Below are 21,748 nucleotides of genomic sequence, written 5' to 3'. Positions count from 1 at the left end.
AGCTTTTCCCACCTTCTTCATTCCGCACATCTTATTGTTCTCTCCACCTCTCCTGGCCCGAGAGAGTGCATAATGCTCTAGGGGGCCTGCCCCGCCCTGCAGGGAATGAAAACATAGGGGAAAAGAAAAAAAGCCTCCACGGTATGCAATAGACATGTGTCTTGGTAGGTGTGCTATTTACCAATTGATGAGCCCAACTTAGCACACTGGGGTGAAACGCTGGCAACCAGGAATGAGTTAGCTGGAAAATTTATAATGTCCAATAACGTACCAACTATATTGGTATTATAAATTTATTCATTTGGGATAAATATTGCAGGTTCCCTATGGGAATCAACATCTATATCATCTGATGGCCAGGCAGGCATCAATTTTTGGAAATGAGACAAAGTTTCTCGTAGTGTATTGGCACTGCCGGTGGTTCCAAGTAGCCTACATAGTGGCCTCCACAGGGGTCTTTCATCGACCTCTCTAAGCAGGACTGCAATCCTCCGAAGCAACTCCTCTTAGTTTTATCTCGGCTGGGTGGCTCGCCATCTTTAAAATCTGCTACCTCGCCGACTCCAACAAAGCACATAGGCTGACACCAAGTTGGAAGTCAGCCTCCCATCATGTCCAGCTGTGTGCTCCATGACGTTGATCCCGCCCTCTCCGACCGTGATATCCTCACACAACTCCAACAGAAAGGCATCCCAGCTGACAGCATATCCAGGATACTGCGGGACTTCATTCCTACACATCGGGTCCTTGATCCTCTCTATAGGCCAGGCACCCTTCAGCGAATCATCAACAACGGAGTCTACCATAACGGTCAGCGACACCGTGTAGAACCCAGTCCTCTGTGTTTTGACGACGCAGCAACTGCACGACTACAATGGACACCACAATAACAATCTTCGTCTCATTTCTACCCTCCTCCCATTATCATCACCAACAACACCACTACCACTACCACCACCACTACCGTCACTACGACCACCCTGACATCTACCCCAACCTTTTTACAGGTCCCTGTCACAACTGTTGTAATGTGCCATCCTTCACCACTCATTACCTCTTCCCTGCCCAGCTCCATGGCTAAATGGTTAGCGTGCTGGCCTTTGGTCACAGGGATCCCGGGTTCAATTCCCTGCAGGGTCGGGAATTTTAACCATCAGTGGTTAATTTCTTTGGCACGGAGGCTGGGTGTATGTGTAGTCTTCATCATCATTTCATCCTCATCATGACGTGCAGGTCACCTATGGGTGTCAAATCAAAAGACCTTCACCTGGAGAGCCGAACATGTCCTCGGACACTCCCGGCACTAAAAGCCATATGCCATTTCATTTCACCTCTTCCCTCCCTCTCTTCTCTACCTCTGAACAACCTCAACACCAGCACCTACCTGTCAAATCAACCATGTCTACAGCTACAGCACTGCCTTCGTCATCTTCACCTGCCGACGAAACAGCAGACTCCGCACCACCAAGGATAATGCAGCCACCACCACCTCTTCATGCCATGTCCAGCTGTGTGATCCGCGGTGTGGATCCTGCTCTATCAGAACGAACCATTCTCCATCAACTCCAAGCTGAAGGTGTCCCAGTTTGTCGTGTCTTCTGCATCAAGAACGCTTCCGGCCCAACATATATGGTACGCATCCACGTCCCGAGCGCCGAAGTTGTCCGACACCTTATTCACAATGGAGCTTACATCTTTCACCACCGCCATAAAGTGGAGCCCTCCATCTCCCCACCCCAACCTGTTCGACCCCCCACCAATCATACTCACCGTTGCACCCAGCCAGCCACTCCTTTTCAACCTCGTCAATCCATCAGTCCACCCCTTCCCCCACCTAGTTTCTTCCCCTACCTACCTCCGACGCTTGCAATCATACGATTCCTAACATCTTCCCTCTACAATATCACTACGTCTCTGCACCTCCTAACTCTCCATCTCTAATCTGCTACCCTTATTTAAATTTCACTTCTAGTGCACATCCTCTATCATTCCCATCACCGTAACCAAGAGGCCCCATCTTCCCCTTCACTTAATTCTTCGCATCATTCTATCCATCTTCTTCATTAATCACACCACACAGTTCTCTTTACTTCATCCGGCCCGAGTGAGAGCGCATGCTGCATGGACATCATGACAAAGTTCCTAGAAAATGTAAAGGATGAGCAATATGAAACAATAGTAAAATCTATGTTGGATCACATGAAAGAGTTGGGGTATAGAATAAATCTGAAACTGCACTTCTTTCATTCTCATCTTGATCACTTAACAGAAAATCTTGGGCTGTTAGTGAAGAGATGGGAGAGAGGTTCTACCAGGACATCAAGGAGGCAGAAAGAATATACCATGGGAGGTGGCATGTACCAATGATGGCCGACTACTGTTGGTGTTTGAAAAGAGAAGACAAACATGATGCAGTCAGATGCTGGGGAACCAAGCGTTCATTCCAAGGGGACATTTAGGACTGCTAAATAATTTTTCCACATTTATGAATTCATAAAAATACTGAATAAAAGTTATATTTTTTGCTTGTAAATCACACTGAATTGTCAAAATAAATTGCTGAAGTGTCATTGACTCAGGGTTGTTCACGTGTTTTTGTGTAAATCAGTATTATATTACAATAAATGCTATATATTTCACTTTAATTTTATACTCAATAATTATTAATTGTATATAATAATTCAATATTCAACTATTTCAAAATATAAATAATATAAAAAATTATAAATATTTCCAAAATTATCAATATTTGTCGGTACTTTTTACTTGCAATATTCAGGTATATCTCTTATTTTGATATACCTATTGCAAGAAAACATGACATGATACATAGAAACAGACAACGGATTCGTGTTCAGTGATCCCAAATTAGTTAAGATCGCATATCGCACCTCTTGCCGCAAAGGAAAAATGTAAAATGCTGGGTTGTGATATCATTTGTGCTTTACTGCATTCATGGATTCTTTATATTGAATTTCTAAACTTCTTCCTGATTGTCCAATGTACTCTTTTTAACACTCTTGACAGGTCAAGCTATGAACACCTGATCTATGATACTGATTGATTCTATCAATTTTGTGTGAATCGAATAAGACTTTGTTGTTGTTGTTATTATTATTGTTATTATTATTATTATCATTATTATTATTATTATTATTATTATTATTATTATTATTGTTTGTCGTATAAGCTATTTTAATGTTATGTTTTTTTTAAATCTTAGACAATTCATATGAGTGTTTATTATTATAATATGTGAGTACTGCAAAATTTATTTTTTCTTTCTGATCTTTAAGTACCGGTACAGCTATTTTAGGTCTGTTCATAATTTTATTATTTTTTCTCTTGATGTATTATTTAGAATAACTTACCAATTACTTTCTGTAATTTCATGAATTATTTTCATTTCTTTATGAATGATTTTCTGTGGGTATGTATGTCTATTAATAGTGGCAAAAGATCTATAGAGGTCGACGCCATGAACAAATATATATATTTTTAAAAAAAGCTCTATTAATTCAACTTTATAAAGTTGCTGTTTTATGTTGACCAGGGTGATTAGAATCCTTTATAATAATAGTATTAGTTTGTATAGGTTTTATAAATATTTGGTATTTGAATCAGTTAACATTTATAGTAATTGTAATGTTCAAGTAATTTATAGTTTTATTCTTTTCAGATTCCATTGTGATTTTAATATTCATATCTAATTCATTCAATAAATCTAAAAGTTTATCAGGTTTTAATTCTTGTTCATTGATAATAATGAATACATTATCGACATATCTAACCACAATTTCAATCCCTGTATCTTGTTAATTATCGTATTTTACCTGATTCTAATAAATCCACATAAATATTTGCCAGTATACCAGATGCCGGTGAACCCATAGCCAAGCCTTTACTTTATTTATAAATATTATTATTAAAAACAAAATAATTGTTATCCAAAGTAAAAGTTACAATTTTAATAAATTCTTCTAACTTATTTAACTCACTATACGCTGTCAAAAACTTTCTTATAATTTCTAGTGTTCTACAAACAGGTATATTGGAGTACATATCCTTAATATCAAAACGACAAATTGTATAATCATTAGTTAATCTAACATCACTGGTTCTGTTACAAAGTCAATTGTATTACTAAGCATTGTCGTAAAATTAAAGTGCTCTTTTAGAAATCTTTGTATAAATTTTGCTGTCTTGTGTGTTGGGCTACTTCTGAAATTTACTATTTGTCTGATGGGAATGTTTTGCTTATGAATTTTTGGTAATGCTCGCAAAACAGATAAACCTGGGTTCATGTTCATTAAACATTTAGTATCTTTAGAATCAAGCAATCAACTTAAGCTATTAAACATTTTTTAAGTTTATCTGCATTATATTGGTGGGATCTTTCTTGGCAAATTTAAAACTGCCATTAGCTAGGAATTAACTTGTTTTGTCAATCTACTCTTGCTTATCCATTAAAACTATAGTCTGCCTTTGCAACAATAATATTATCTTTTACAATATTTTCTCATTAAGTCACTAATGTCACTTTATTATAAAAGCTTTTTTTTATCATTATACTCTACCATTTTAGAAAGTTTTTTTATAAGCTTCAGGTCTTACTGTGTCTTGTTCAACTACTGCAATGTTTGAAAGAACTTGTTCTGTCTCAGCTATCAATTCAACCATTTCTTTCCACTTTTCAAGTGTACTGGCTGCAGGGTTATGTTAGCGAGTCATGTGAATATTTAAAGTAACACCTAGGTACTTACAGTGATTCCCATGAGGAACTTCCACCCCATGAACACAGTAATTAAAACTGAGAGGACATTTCCTTTCAGTAAAACTCACAACCTGACTTTGCATCAAATTTATCATCATACCATTGCCTGCTGTCCATCTTACAATACTGTTGAGGTCCTTTTGCAGTCGCTCACAATCTTGTAACTTCTTAATCTATACAGTATAACATCATCTGTTGGATTCTCTACTAAGGTGGGTTTACAAGTGCATAGAATCCATGGTACCAGAACCTTTTGGTATGAAAGTAAAAAATACTTAAAACAATAAACCTTAACTGGCGTTCAAGTTCAAAAAATGCAGGCATGGATCTGAAAAGCTTGTCATGTTTCAACTTTTCTTGTGCCAATGATGGCTTATCACACCAGAGGAGAACCCTTGGCAATGTGTAAACAAGAAATTTCCCTATTGATTATCAAGGGATCAATATGTTGCAGTTTCTTTTGAGTGAAGGTTTTATCATGAACAATATCCTTGCTTTTGTGATGTGCATTGCTGTCTGTATAAGAAAAGAGATGCTCATATAGATGTTTATCAAGAGATCTCAAATGTAATGGGCACTGATGGATTCAATATGGTCGAATTTAAGGTAAAAATATGATCAATTAGGAATGCATACACTCCGGAACTGGGAAAAATGTTAAAAAGCAAGAAATCTGGTGCAACAACAGGTAACCTATACAAACCTAAACTGGCATGATTCCCAGAAGCCGACAGGATTATGCATGAAGTCGTTTGAATGAGGGGAAACACAAATGACAGAATTGTAAGTACTGTACTTCGTTAATAATGACTACAGTGTTGGAAAGGTGTGGCAATCCAACTGAAGAACCCACGACCAAACTGGGGCAAAATGTTGATCATTTCATGATTCAAAAGGCCTAAAGAGCTTGAATTAACTTTGCTATCAGTGAAATTGAATTATGGTTTCCTTCTGGGAACTTAATTTTTATATATGGGCTAATAGGACTATTTATGTAAACTTACTGTACTGTCCTTTATAAAGGTATTATTTGTTAACCCATTTGATTCCAAGGTGACTTGGCACTTATTTTTAATTAAATGTTAATCTATTCCATGGTTATGGAATACATTGAACACACACACACATACACACACACACATTAGTTTCACATTGTTAACAATGCATTTAGTATCTACCAACGGATGATCCAAAATTGGAACAGTGGGAGCAAGTGGGTGCAGGTAAATAAGTGTAGTATTTCTAACAAAATTTCTCTTAGCCAGAGGCCCCAGGTTCAATTCCTGGTCAGGTCAGGGAATTTTACCTGGATCTGAGGGCTGGTTCAAGGTCTACTCAGCCTATATGATTACAATTGAGGAGCTATCTGACGGTGAGATGGTGGCCCCGGTCTAGAAAACCAAGAATAACCGCTGTGAGGATTTGTCATGCTGACCACATGACACCTCATAATCTGCAGGCCTTCGGGCTGAGCAGCGATCGCTTGGCCGGCCATGGTCTTCCAGGGCTGTTGCGCCATGGGGTTAAGTTAGGTTAGTTTTTTATTTCCCACAAAATAAACAGTTGGTCATTTATATATTTCCTTGCTCACTATACATATTCAGAATAGTATTCTAGTAATGCAATCTCTTATATGCTCAAAAAACTTGTTAGTATTGTAAAATTTATCTTAGAAAGGAAAGCATGCAAACATTGAATTGCGTTGTTTGTTTACTCTTTCTGGATTAATGTAAGTGGAATTGAACAAAACAGTTAGCGTGGAGAGGGACTTTACGTTTCTTGCATTGTTTTGTTGTATTTTTCTTGCACTGGCCAAATCTTAGTTGTTTTTTTTTACCTAATGGCAAAATCAGATTTTTTCCATCTTACCATATGTCATTCTGCACCCTCTTATGTATTGCTTTCAGCTTTCTCATTGGTGAAGGCCAAGTTGCGTATTTCTGGAAATAACTATTCACCACATACCTTGTGAAACCTAATAGATCCAAAGGATTTTCCTTATACTATGGAGTTTATCTGTACAATACCCATGCATTGCTAACTGACACATTCAAAGGAAAAGCAAGCAGCTGGTAGTACCACTTTTTTTTTAAATTGACGCTGAAGTTTCCTACATTCTCAGCAGGTCTATCAACTCCTCCCATATAACAGTTGTAATCAATAATTGTACCAGGTGTAATTATCTTACTGTATCTCCATTCACATTGGCTATATCGCTTTGATTTTCCGTTAGGTCATACACCTTTTCTGTTCGAAGTGATATTGACAATGCTGTTATCGTGATACTGAATGAGAGTAATATCTGACTTTTCATCGCTCACTTGGCTATACAAGCCTCTTTGTTCCTTTTTCATTTCCTTCTCAATCTGTTGAGAATACTTCAATTCTATTTCATGGAATTGTACCAGTTCCAGTGCAGCCCTTTTCTTTTAATATGTCCAGCAAGGGCAGTTAAGTATTATCAAACTATATCTTCAGCAGGAAGTTTGTACACTAAATCCAAAACAAGTGAACCACTTACACTGCACTCAGGCCTAGTGTTACCGGTTGTTACACCTTGGTGTGGCTCGCCTTGAATTAGGTAACCTAGCCATGTGCATAGACATCAAACTTTATAGCCAAATCTCACTGGTTTTCCTGCCATGTGCTGTTTGGTACCGTGCTTGCTGTAATACAGGATCATGTTTTGTCAATGCACAACAGTTTCTCATTGTTGAAAGCTTGTAACAATCTATCATTCAACATTTTCCAAAGTGGTCGAACTTTAAAAAACTGATCAGTTTGTGATAGATTGTTGTTGTCGCAGGCATGTAAATACTTGATGCTCTTCTCAAATCTTCCTCTTGACATTGTTTTCGATACAGCTAAATTGTGGTAGTCCTCGCTTATTTCCCAGTACATTCTATATCTCGGTAGTGGATTATAGCCTGTCAGGAGAAGTGTTGCGAGTAATACCCTAATCTTGTCATCTGTTACATGGAACATTATATATCCACGCTGATGGGCATAGGTATTTGTAAAATCAACTAACATATCAACTACAGCCGTATCACAGAGAAGTTCAAATAGCTGTACTGGCGACGGGTCTTCTTCTAAAAACTCTGGCAGCACCCAAGTTTTCACCTGTCCTTCACTTATGTCAGTTTCAGTCTAATTCCTTTCAGCCTTCTTTCTTCTACTACCACTAGCCTGTGTTACAAGAACTAAGGGTTCTGAGGGTGTCGGATCACTTGATTCTTTTGGCCCAATCCCCTGGGTAATAGTTTCTCCATTAACATATTTGGTCACTCTTGCTTCGGCTGCATATCTCAGTTGGTTGCTCTTTAGACAATTTATGCCAGTGTCATGTTCATCACCAGAATCTTCATCTGATTACCACAGATTCTCAAGAGGCATAATAAAAATATCAGCATTACAAAAGTCACCTTCATCTTCTAAAATAGCTAAAACTTCACCAATAGTCAACCTAAAAGAAAAGGAAAGAGAAAACGTACCTTAATTTCTATGCCCCCATTCAATCACACTGTTCCAAAAATGGAACATCTAATTTTACTGCATTATTGGCAATTGTTAGTAATAATGAAATACGGAGTTACCACATTTTAAATATATATATTTGTCCTATCAATCATGAAAGTACATTAACCCGTGAGTTATCGCTAGCCAAAATGTAACGTGAATGGTCGCATGTGAGACTTTCTCTCACATTAAAATAAATATGACATTTTTCACAATTTTGTGAAGGCTAAAATTTACTACTGAAATGAAATGAAAGTTCTACCTTATATATTTTAGATCAAAATGAAATGATTAGCTGTTTATTAAAGACACAAATTACTACTTAAAATAACGTATGCAATGTACATAAAAATAACTTCCATCCTGAAGTTGTAAAGTTGCATTATATCTAGTAATATTTACGTACAAAGCAAGGTTTCTGAACACAATAACATTTTCAAAAACAAGAAGTGCTCATAATACAAATACTAATGCGCACAACAGGAGTAAGTTTCCCGCTCCACTTCAACATAACACCAATATCATTAGTCGTGCGATGAAAGAAACTCCCACGCAGCCTGCACGGACACATAGGAACCTTTGTTCTGACTAAGGGAGGGGGTGCTTACCCTTCAAATGTGAATCACTCTACTCATGACAGTTATAAGCTCAGCTAGAAGAGGGAACAGTCATCTCTCTTTCATCACTGTGAAGTAATATCACAATAAAAAATAATGTGAGAGAAAATCTCATATAGTGACCACTTGCGGGTTAACAAATTATATTAATGTTTATGATGAAATATCCTTACCTTTCCCTTCCTGCCATGTCTTGAAGGAAAAAAGACCAAATTTACACATCAGCTATGTACCTTCCAGTATGCTATCAAGAACAAATTAGATTTCAAATGAAAGTTGGAGCTTGTCAAAACCATTTTATGTGACAAACCTTGAAAAATTTAAATACCTACCTGCAGCAAAATTCAAAACTTTTGATTCAAAATTGGATCAGCGAGATCAAACGAATTTAGTTTCATTAAACCTTACCTCTTCACCTCCAACAATGAAGCCCGTCTGAACGTTGCCAATGACTAGTTCCACGGCAGCTCCCCAGCGTATCATTTTTTCTCCTGTAGCAGGGGTTGCCAACACACTTAGTACTAGGCGAGCCTCAGCACCACGCCACTTCCCAGGATGCCATAATTTGAGTGCAAAAGTCAAGTTACGGAGTGAAGTGTTGAGACTCGTGAAGTGTGTGAATGTGAGATGTTTCTTACTGTCATCACAGTACTGCATACAATCTGGACAGAAAAGAGAAATTACACCACTTCTGGCTAGCAATAATATTAGCTTACAAATAGACTGTCTCTATTGGGGGCTTGTTTGAGGTTATGTTAGCTGCATGTTTGAACTTGACATACTGTATTTCAGATATATTTGAGGATGACAGTTTCCTAGGACTCCGAGTATTTAAGCAAGTAACACTGAAACTTTGTATGTTGGTAAGTAAACCTTAAGGATGAATGATGTTTCCATCTATTGCACTTTCTGGCAGTCACGTGCATATGGGAATACTGCATCAAAGGAACGTACATAAATTATGAAGGAAATAATTTAGACACAATTAAGGATACAAAAGTATATGGTGGGATTTCATTCAGAAGTGGTTGCTTATCAATCAATCAATCAATCAATACTGATCTGCATTTAGGCCAGTCGCCCAGGTGGCAGATTCCCTATCTGTTGTTTTCCTAGCCTTTTCCTAAATGATTTCAAAGAAATTGGAAATTTATTGAACATCTCCCTTGGTAAGTTATTCCAATCCCTAACTCCCCTACCTATAAATGAATATTTGCCGCAGTTTGTCCTCTTGAATTCCAACTTTATCCTCATATTGTGATCTTTCCTACTTTTATAAACGCCACTCAAACTTATTCATCTACTAGTGTAATTCCATGCTATCTCTCCGCTGACAGCTCGGAACGTACCACTTAGTCGAGCAGCTCGTCTTCTTTCTCCCAATTCTTCCCAGCCCAAACTTTGCAACATTTTTGTAACGCTACTCTTTTGTCAAAAATCACCCAGAACAAATCAGGCTGCTTTTCTTTGGATTTTTTCCAGTTCTTGAATCAGGTAATCCTGGTGAGGGTCCCATACACCCTGGAACCAACTCTAGTTGGGGTCTTACCAGAGACTTATATGCCCTCTCCTTTACATCCTTACTACAACCCCTAAACACCCTCATAACCATGTGCACTGAAGGAAAATGTTGATTAGAAGAGGAATTAGGTATTGTAGGGATTGGAGTAATTCACCAAGGGAAATGTTTGATAAATTTCCAACCTCTTTGAAATCATTTGAGAAAAGACTAGGTAAACAGTTGATAGGAAATCTGCACCTGAGCAACAGCCCTAAATGCAGACCAGGACCTGTGGGCATGACATTTTGAATGTTAAGCTCAAATACTGTAATTCTTAACAAGTAATCAGTTATTCTGGATAAGTATTTGCTATAGGTACCTGTGTACCTGTTAACTATGACATTCCTATTTTTAGAGCATTGTGTTCAACCTCTTTTATTCTTTTCCTGACATGAACCATAATGCTCATTTCATGGTAAAATCAAAAAACACTTCAAATTTAATGTGAAGAACATGTGGGGTTTATAAAAGTAATAATGATGATAATTAAGAAGAAACTAGTTATAAGGTGATTATCTCTCCTTTTTACATAAGCCTAAACAGTGCTGTATAGCCATCCCAGTGGAAAATTATATTTCTTTTCTTTTTCATCAAAAATCCACCTCGTAGGATTTTAGACAAAAGTTTGAATCCCCAGATGAAGTCATCAAAATAACATCAATACCTCTTATGGGTAGGAATGGTAGAACATATCCATAATATCACCTGCCTGTCATGAAAGGCAACAAAAAGGAGATCCCCAGGGACTGTCAACTTTTGAGTGTGGGTTGGTGACCATAGGTCAAATGAGTGTCATTGACTCCATTTTTGCCAGCCTCCTCACTTTCATCATTCCTGTCTGACCACCCTTTATCAAAACTTGTTCTCCTCCAATCCTGACAGTTTGTGAGTCCTAGAGAGTCTTTCTTTATGCTTTTCATGGCTCTTTTTCTTCTTGTGGCGATACCCTCATTCTTTGAAGGGGTCCAACCTATTAAATATTCCCTTTAATTAGTGTTACAAGAAGATGGACTCCATCTGGTGGCCATGATCATTACAGCATCAAGTGTAAATGGTCTGTCACCATGGTTTGCCAGTTCAAGTCCTGTTGGTGGAAAACATTTTCTCCATAAGAATGTTGGCTGGCAAAGTAAGAGAGGTGGTGGTATACAATTTCTAATCACAAGTTTGTGTGCCAAAAGCCTGAATTAAATTCCTAAGCTCTCTGCAGTGTTCATATGTAGTGAAGATATATGACACTGCTGATGGGGATTCATCCGTCGGATAGGGACGTTAAGCCTTGAGCAGACCGCTTGGTGCTATCTGATAGGAGTAGGCGATGTGCCAACACCAAGTTACACCTCCTCCCTTCCTACTATAATATATCACGTCATTCTTTTCATCTCATTAACTCCTTTGATGAGGTTGACATCAGGAAGGGCAACTGGTTGTAAAAACTTGCTATAAAGATTCATCTCGCTACATACCTGACTGCATGGAGAAAAGGGACTAGAATTAGACAACAGTGTTAAAAGAAGTTGGTTGCCCATTTTTAGTTCCTGTTAAAGCAGTTACCACTGCCATAAATATGACACCAACAACCTCAGTCCATGTAGCAGTCCTGTCAATACAGAGTGCATTTTTTCTGATCATAGTGCACATAGTCTCAGAAAACAAGTTGAAATTTTGAGTGAGTGACATCTAGAAAGAAAAAATTAAGCAATTGCAACTCTGTAATAATAATTATTTTGTGTGGCTACTCCTACCTGAGTGCAGCCCTTATAAGGCAGACCCTCCAATGAGGGTGGACGGCATCTGCCATGTGTAGGTAACTGCGTGTTATTGTGGTGGAGTATAGTGTTATGTGTGGTGTGTGAGTTGCAGGAATGTTGGGGACAGCACAAACACCCAGCCCGCGGGCCACTGGAATTAACCAATGAAGGTTAAAATCCCCGACATGGCCAAAAATCGAACCTGGGACCCTCTGAACCGAAGGCCAGTACGCTGACCATTCAGCCAACGGCAACTCTGTAGAAGAACACTAGGTGTTAGAAACAGAGTAAAAGGAAGAGAATACAAATTAGGGACTTAAAAAACCTTACTAACAGATTAAATTAAAAAGGACTTAACAATGAATATGCCTCAGAAATTATTAATAACAATAAATTAATGTTTAGTTTAAAGTTGGTAATACAGTAGGTCTTGCTTTAGTTTGCAAATTGGGGCAGTCTGCGTACATATCTCCTGCTTCTTGTATTATTTTTGTAACTACTACATATCTACTCAGTGTCACTCCTTATGGTGTTATTTGATGTTGTAGGAATAAAAATAACATCAGGAAGGGCATCCGGTCGTAAAACTTGCTATAAACATGCTATAAAACATTCTATATGCATGTATTATGCAGAGTAACAAGACATCTTACATTTTTGTGACATATCCTATATTTCTGCACTATTTTAGAGGCATTTAAAGGATAAGGGTTGACACCAACACAAAAGAAAACAATTTATAACAGGCTTGACGTTTATTTCAAGATATGCACAAAACAAAAACCATCTATTTAGCCTAGAAAAAGTGCCAAAATGTCCTACATTTCAGGACATCTTGATTCAGTGTTTTTTTTTCAAATGAAAGTTTAGACTACACATTTAAAAAAAAAAAAAAAAATTACAAATTTGATATGTGAAAGGAAATGAAAAATATCTTTTTAAAGTGTGACAAATTTTGAGCAATACTCTGAATTCATGAATATTGTGGCAAATTCGTTTCCCATATCACGTCATAATACTAATGAAGAAAGCTTGTTTTCTACAATGCCTGCACAATGGACTGATTCATAATCATTTAAACATTGAATCAGTGAAAAATTTGTTTTTGTGATACACAATTTTAAATACCATATTTTGAATGCATAGAATTAGAGGCCTACAATTATGTATTCAGGGAGAATGATTTATTGGCAAAACTCACTTCAACATATCAGTATGAGTATGACTATGGCCATCTCGATATGTACTGCCCCCTATTTACCCGGCCTAACTCGGGGAGCATACAAGAGATCTCAAGGTGGACTGTTTGTTTGCTAACTGTCCCAATTTTAGAGGCATTTAAAGGATAAGGGTTGACACCAACACAAAAGAAAACAATTTATAACAGGCTTGACGTTTATTTCAAGATATGCACAAAACAAAAACCATCTATTTAACAAAAAATCATCTCTTGCTAGATGTTGCCTGAATGACTCATGAATTTACAAGTTCAAAAAATTGTTTTTACAAAATCAAATTGCTGCATTTTTTATGATGATGATGATGTATCAGGAATATTCTGGAAAAAAAAAAGAAAGTAAATAATAAAATTAGCCATATATTGTGGCTGCACAAAATTAAGTAAATGGAAGAACTACCTTCTTATCCTTCGATAATTGATCTATCCTAATAAATTATCCCATAAATTGTCATTTCAATGTCTTTAAACATAATACCAGCTGCATTACTTCGCAAAAGAATTACATGTCCAACTTTGTACACGTGTTCGATCACCATGCTATCCATAAACCTAATTTGTTCACCATGTTAACAGAGAAAAACATGTCTATGTTTGTCGATGATTTTCTAGGCACATTTGACATCATCTAAGCATCATAATTGAATGTTCTTTAAATGAGTATACACCAGGCAAGTTGGCCGTGCGGTTAGGGGCGCGCAGCTCTGAGCTTGCATCTAGGAGATAGTGGGTTCGAGCACCACTGTCGGTAGCCCTGAAGATGGTTTTCTGTGGTTTCCAATTTTCACATCAGGCATGTGCTGGGGCTGTACTTTAATTAAGGCCACAGCCGCTTCCTTCCCACTCCTAGGCTTTACTTATCCCATTGTCACCATAAAACCTATCTTTATAGGTAGATCTTAAATGAAATGCAATCTTTCAGGTTTAGTGTTCTCTTAAGCTGGTTGGAATCGAACCGGTGATCATGGGTCGGTCACTACCACTGATCTCCAGAGGAAGCTAATAAACCAGAGAACAATGTGTATGTACAACCTCTGGCAATGCTGTAAACTCAAATTTTGTATTTAATAATAATGGTGCATGGCATCTGTATAGGTTTGGTGGTGACCTAATTAGGATGAAATAAATGACAAAGACGTCATAAACACCCAGTCCCCTAGCCAGGGGAATTAAGAGTATGAGGAGGTTGATCCGGGGCCATTGGACCAAACACAAGCATTCTATCCACTTAGCCACAAAACCGGACTTCAATTTGCTAACCCTTAGGCTACCATATCCACTGATCAGGTGTTGAATATTGACAGCAGCAGAGGCCAGGACAGTTGCTTGTGAAGCGCTTGACAACAGCAAGGCTAATGGAAGTCCACGTCTTGGACTTAGCATACGCCACTGAAATGAATACAGTCTCAACTGAATCAAGTTTTTTTATTCAACTCAAATTAATATTTGAGTCTTAAACATCCTTTAAAAAATATCTGAATATTTGAGTTGACTATGAATTTAAATAAGCCTTACCGGTACAAGATGTTCATGAGGTTTTACATTATCATAATTTCCTTTGCTGGTACTTGCTCATTTTTAGAAAATTGATCGATCTTATTCAGTTCAAACTAATTCACATAATAAATGGATTAATCCTGTCACCAATCTTAAGAAATAAACAAACAATTCTCAGTAAAAGAACAAAAGCACTGACACTGGCATACTGTGATGAACACAAGGTCAGATTAGGATCCACATTTCAAATAAATTACACTAAAAAGTATTTCTCACCGAGCTCAATAGCTGCAGTCGCTTAAGTGCAGCCAGTACCGGTATCCAGTAATTGGGAGATAGTGGGTTCGAGCCCCACTGTCGGCAGCCCTGAAGATGGTTTTCCGTGGTTTCCCATTTTCACACCAGGCAAATGCCGGGGCTGTACCCTAATTAAGGCCATAGCTGCTTCCTTCCAATTCCTAGGCCTTTCCTATCCCATCGTCGCCGTAAGACATATCTGTGTCGGTGCGACGTAAAGCAAATAGAAAAAAAAAAGTATTTCTAACTACAGCCACATTCATTCCATGCATTCAGGATACTCGACATTTATTTACAAGGTTATATTCAAAACCTAGGCTTTATTTTTAGTCATGAATTTTATGGGAAAAAGGTTGGATTGCATCGATTGATGACCTGTTAAATTATCACTTAATTGAATTTTCCTCTAACATTACAATGATGGTATATTCCAATATCATTTATATCATTCAGAAGACTGGGTAGAAACAATAAATATGCACAATACTTGGGTTAAAATGAACTCTACTCTACCACGTGGTCATCGAGTGTCGAAAATGTTATTATTGTTATTGTTCCGGGGTTACCCGTGGACTACAGAGGTGAAACAAGGTGGCCAAATGGCCAAGATACAAGAAAAGCCGCAGTTTAAAAACCCTTGGGGAAAGTTCAAGATCATTCATGAATAATCAAGATACACCCACAGAATTTTTTTGGTTAAATTCAAAAGTGACACTTAGAATCGAGGAAGAAGCCTATGATAGGTGGAAAATTAATTACAGAATTTAGGGATTGGCTAGATTCAAAATTGGCAGAAAGAAAAGATAAATATTGCCAACCAAAAAATAAATGAACATCAATCAATAAAAAAACTTATGAATGCAAACATTCTTTAAATCAAAAGTTCTTTCACTTCGCACCAGGGTGCATGATCATAGTTTTTTGGTAGTGTCATCTATGAGAGAAAGTCCAAACTTCTTGATGAATGTAAAACAAAACAAGTAGAAATACAATCAGTTCAGGAAACTTCACAATAACAAAATTATATCATATATTGGTGATGACATCTTGTGAGTAAAGTTTTAAGTAGGTATAGTTTCAAGTTCACGGTTTCTCCAGTAGAGGAGTTCCTTTGGGCGCTAGATTTAAATGCGCGGCGTTGGGGTGTACCTCCCGGTACAGACCTCCCCCCCAAAATGTCCTTCCTAGGGGTGACACAGAAGAATTTTGAAAAAAAAAAAAATTCCAGTTGAAGGAAATTTTCTAATTTTTTTGAAGTAGATATGTAGAAGGTAGTTTAACTCCAGCTTTAGAACGTCTTTGTTGTAGTAGAATATGACCTACATGTTGATAATTTGACGGCAAGTACTGCCACTGCTGCCGATATCCAGTTGAGGTCACCCGGACCCCTCAAGTACACTCAGATACACCTCTCCCGCTACTATGAGAGGGGTAGTCGTGGTGAAGGACGCAGCAGATTAGAAGTATATCTCCAGTCCCCAGGTGAGTTGGCGGCAGGGGTGCCGCACTTCAGCCTTTGCTGGGAGATGGACTCCGGTGCGCCGTACACAAGTAGACTTCACAGGAGTGGTGTGGGCCCGTACCCCACCTCTGTGGTAGTACAGCGGCGAACGGCTGCGGGGGCACTGGAACAGTAAGACCTTGGCGACAGAAAGGTGTTGTTGGAGATTTGAGAGTACGATCTTTATTGGTGATGCTGAGGGGCGGGCGGCGTGGAAGACTTTTTTTATGCCAATGGTGTGGATATGCAGAAGACGGGGGCTTGGTAATTGCCACTCAGGAATTGACAGCAGGAAAACCAGACGGGAAGATTGTACATACAAATCATACACATAAAGAAATGAAACCATAGGGAAGAAGGCCTTAAATTTTAAAAAATATAACCTTCAAAGCTCCTGCTAAATTTTAGTGGCAACAAGATACTGCCATTAAACAGGTTTTACTTGTGAGAGGTGCACTCTAAAGATCCTCTCCATGGCTGGATTGCTCACTAATAATGTAACGGGAGTCAGGAAATCCAAGATGATGCACGGCCCATGAAATCTGGGGGCAAGCTTGCCTGCAGGAACAAAGTTTCTACCCATGACTTGGTTTCCTACTTTTAAATTGGTGGGCCTCCGTCCACAATCATATCTTTCCCTAACCTTTTCATGAGAAACCTTAAGATTGGCCTTAGCCTTCTTCCATAGATCTCTAATATTATTGGAATCTATTGTCTCTGGTAGAATATCATTAAGTGACCAAAGGTTAGAGAGCGGCATGTAAGGCACAAATTTAAACATCAAAGAAGCTGGAGTGAACTTATGGGACTCATGAACTGCTGAATTCAAAGCAAAGGCCAACCAATGCAGGGATGTATCCCACCTGGAATGATCTTCATGATGAAATGCAATAAGCGCTGATCTAAGATTACGGTTGACCCGCTCAGCCATAGATGGTTGAGGATAATACGCCAATGTAGTTACGTGTGATATAGACAAGTCAAAACAGAATTTACAGAAGAGGTTGGGTGTAAATGCCTTAGCATTATCAGAAACTATGTATTGACATGGACCAAAAGAAGCAAAGATGGTATTTAAACTAGCAATAGTGGACTGAGCGGTTGCCAGCTTAGTCAGAAATAACCAGGAAAACCTAGTGAAACCATCTACACACACAAGAATGAATTTGTTGGCGTTCCCCTTTGATTGGGGGAAGGGCCCAACGTAGTCTATATAGAGGCGTTCCATGGGGTGCGACGCGTGATGAGAAGATAATAGACCTAGCTTAGTGGACAAGGTGGGTTTACTAAGCAAACAAGATTTACAAGCCTTTACCAATTCACGAATTTCACCGTCCATACCTTTCCAAATAAACATCTCTCGGATCTTTTCTCGAGTTTTGAAGATGCCTAAATGCCCCCCTAATGGGGTCTCATGATAGTACTTGAAGATCATAGGTACAAGGACAGCTGGAACCACAACTTTCATCTTTTGATCATGCCTCGACGGGCAACATAAATCCCCATTCCTCAACACATAAGGGACGACATTTTCCCCAGAAGAAAGGGTTTCAATAATCGGAGCCAGCACAGGACTTCACGTTGATATTTTTCAATATCCCTGAACAACATGGGGGCATCAGTTAGAATGGCATTTACACCCGAAGGTATGGGCGTGGGAAGAGACGAACTATCGTCCAATTCTGAGGTCTCCACATCATAAGAAAACATGCGGCTTAATCCATCCGCCACAACATTTTCAGATCCTCTAATATGCCTAACATCAAACTAGAAATCCTGATGGCCCAACGGGCTATACGACCAGTACGATGCGGCCTAGCTAAGACCCAATTTAATGCTTGGTTATCTGTTTCCAGGTCAAACTGAACATGTTCCAGATAGAGGCAGAACTTCTCTAATGCAAATAAGACTGCCAAACCTTCGAGTTCATAGATGGAGTATTTGGCTTCTTGAGCTGATAGTGTCCTATATTCATAGGCGATGGGTCGCCTTCTGAGTTCAGTTTCTTGAAGAAGCACAGCAGCCACCGCTGACGACGAGGCATCAGTTTGAACGATGAATTTCTTCGAGAAATCAGGCATAGCAAGGACAGGGGCATTGCAAAGGGCTAATTTCAAATCTTCAAAAGCGGCTTGTTGAGACAGCCCCCACTCAAATTTAACGCCTTTCCTACGAAGTAAGTTCAAGGGCGCCGCTCTGTTAGCGAAGTTGGGAATAAATTTCCTGAAGAAATTCACCATGCCGATGAACCTGGCAATACCTTGGATGTCCTTAGGAGGTTTGAAATCATGGATGGCCTGTGTTTTAGAATGATCAATAGAAACACCATCGGACGACTCAATATGACCTAGGAATGACATGGAAGGTTTAGCAAAAGCTACCATAGATAACTTCACAGTTAACCCTGCCTTACGCAGGCGATTAAGGACCTCTTTTAGATGATCAAGATGTTCTTCGAAGGTCTCCAAAGATACGACGACATCATCAAGATAATGGTACAAGCATTCAAATTTGATGTTGGAGAAGACCCTATCTAGCAGTCTCGTTAACACAGCTGCCCCCGTGGAGAGCCCGAAAGGCACGCGGTTGTACGCATACAAGTTCCAATCCATGGCAAAAGCTGTGAGATTTTTTGATTCTTCTGCTAGAGGGATGATTGTACGCCTGATTAAGGTCTAAGATGGTGAAGAACTTTCCGAAACCATGAAAAACAAGAGTGCAGGTCAGGAAGAGGCACGGCTTGTAACACCATCTTCCAATTTAAAGCCTTATAGTCAATCACAGGCCTGAAGCCACCTTGGGGTTTTGGAACCAGGAAAATAGGCGATGAATACGCCAACTTAGAGGGTCGAATGATACCATCCTTTAACATCTGATCGATGATCTCCTTGAGAGCCTTCGTTTTAGGAGGAGATAGCCTATAAGTTGGAAATCTAACCAAGATTGAGTCCGTAACCTCAATCTTGTATTCAATAAGGTCAGTAATACCAAGAGTATCCAAAAATACATCCGGAAACGACTGACACAATTGACGAATACTATCAGCCTGCTCCTCGGGTAGATGTCTAAGGTCTAAACAACATCTCATCCTGGGTAGGTGAAACAGATGAACATGATGCAGAATTACACTTGAGCAAAGGAATTTTACAGTTACTATCAAATTTGAAAGTGCACGACTTGCTCTGAATTTCGAGCACTAGACCGGTATGAGACATGAAGTCCGCTCCTAGTATTATGGGGCAAGACAAGTGCTTAGCCACAAACAGTTTTACTTTCCAAGTAAATTTAGAAATCCAAATTTTGGCAAAGATGAAACCTAAAATTACTAAGGTAGAGGAATTGGCCAAAATGCATTGAACCAAAGATGAACAATAGTCAGAAAATTTACAAACAGACTTTAATTTTGATTACCATTCTGCCGAAATAATGGAACAAACACTCCCCGAGTCTAATAGAGCGGTAACGGGTTAACTATTCAACTCAATCTTGAGAAAAGGTACAAGTGCAGGGGACTCCGCCGCAATCCTAAGGCATTCTTTAGGGCATTCAACTGCGGGGTTAGAAGAACTTCTACCCTGTTCCAAGCTTTCGGTGATTTTAACTGGGGCTGAGCCTTGGGAAGATGAATTTGCCGACTCAGCCGATGCCACTAGTCACTTTCGATTATTCAAGTTGTTAGAGGTTGCACCAGAAGTTGAACAGGAGGCGGTGCTATTGGCTTTAGGGCAATTCTTGGCAAGGTGATTAAAGGAGCCACACTTGAAACATCCTTGTGATGAACCTGCTCCATTCTTTGTCCCACTGGATTTAATCAAAGGGCACTTGTTACAGAGATGATCTGCCGACCCACAAGCATAACATTTGCGGGTGGTGAAGGTTCGGCGAGGTTGAGGCCGAAAATTACTCGAGGACGGAGGGGACTCCTTAGCGACACGTAAGGTGTCAGCATACCTAACTCCTTCAGCTGAGACCGCCACAGCCTCTAATTCAGCAAAGGTTTGAGGACGCGACGCAAAACACAAGTACGACCTATAGGGTGGGGAGATGCCCTCCACAATGGTCTGAACAATTTGATCTTCTGGGAAATGAAGAGCAAATGCCCTTGTATAAAACTTCATGTCCTGGATGAAGTCGGCGAGATTTCCTCCAGTCGCTGTACTCTGTAATAGTACCTTTGAATTAATGATGACATTGCTCGAGCCGGAATGAAATTCGCCAAAAGGTGTGCATGGAAGTCTTCTATAGAGGATTGTTCAGCTAAGGCTCTGACTATTTTGTCCGAGAGGACACCTATGGAATAAGGCTAAATAATTTGAAGAATTTGAGAAGGAGAAAGAGTAAATACTAGAGCGTGATCTTAAGAATGAAACGACATCATTAGTAGAATTAATCGAAAATTTAGAAATTCCCCTTAGCAACATAGCCAAAGGATGAGGCAAACTACTGAACCTGGCTGACATAGTAGGTAACGGCCTAGGGGGTAAAAAAGCTTCAGAGACAGCATTATTTAAAAAGAATGGTGGAATGGATGTTCGGCGATCAGACTCATTTCCTAAAGGGGCAGAAGTTTGTTGAGTTGCCACAAATTTTCTACCTTCTTCACCCTTGGAAGAATCTTCCTCACTTACAATGTTTACAACAGTGGCCTGATCGGTTTTGGGGGTAGCTGCCCCAGTTAACAATTGACTAACTTTACTGGACATTCTTGATAGATGATCAATTAAATTACTTGCCTCCTTAGCATGATTTTCCTTTAATTTTAGAGACAATAGATCGCTCACCCTGTTATGAAAGTGGAACAGTCTTGCCTGCAGAAGGATCACTCACTTCAAAAAAACTAACTACGGATGCAAGCTCAGTGGTGTTGTCAGTGATAGTGGAGAGAGCCTCATCAATATCCTTCTCTCCCAAAGTTGGGAGACTAATAGGCAATTCAAGGGATTCCTTAAGCTTGGTGGTATCTGCCGCAACCGTACCTCCAGACTGAACATTTC

The 21,748-nt window shown here is 39.0% G+C and overlaps 1 protein-coding gene across 1 annotated transcript in view; it reads right to left on the bottom strand.

Moving 5' to 3' along the window:
• Nucleotides 1-21,748, bottom strand: part of LOC136866796 (uncharacterized) — a 382,310-nt gene that overhangs the window by 183,776 nt on the left and 176,786 nt on the right. The window contains exons 7-8 of the mRNA XM_068226847.1: nt 19,015-19,101; nt 9,319-9,572 (exon numbers count right to left, since the gene is read on the bottom strand). Coding sequence (XP_068082948.1) covers nt 9,319-9,572; nt 19,015-19,101 — 341 coding nt within the window. The remainder of the gene's footprint in view (nt 1-9,318; nt 9,573-19,014; nt 19,102-21,748) is intronic.

The sequence above is a fragment of the Anabrus simplex genome, chromosome 3 (genome assembly GCF_040414725.1).
Source record: "Anabrus simplex isolate iqAnaSimp1 chromosome 3, ASM4041472v1, whole genome shotgun sequence".
NCBI classification, from domain to species: Eukaryota; Metazoa; Arthropoda; class Insecta; order Orthoptera; family Tettigoniidae; genus Anabrus; species Anabrus simplex.
The sequence above is the reverse complement of the archived record's forward strand: the minus strand, read 5'-3'. Positions and strand labels throughout refer to the sequence as shown.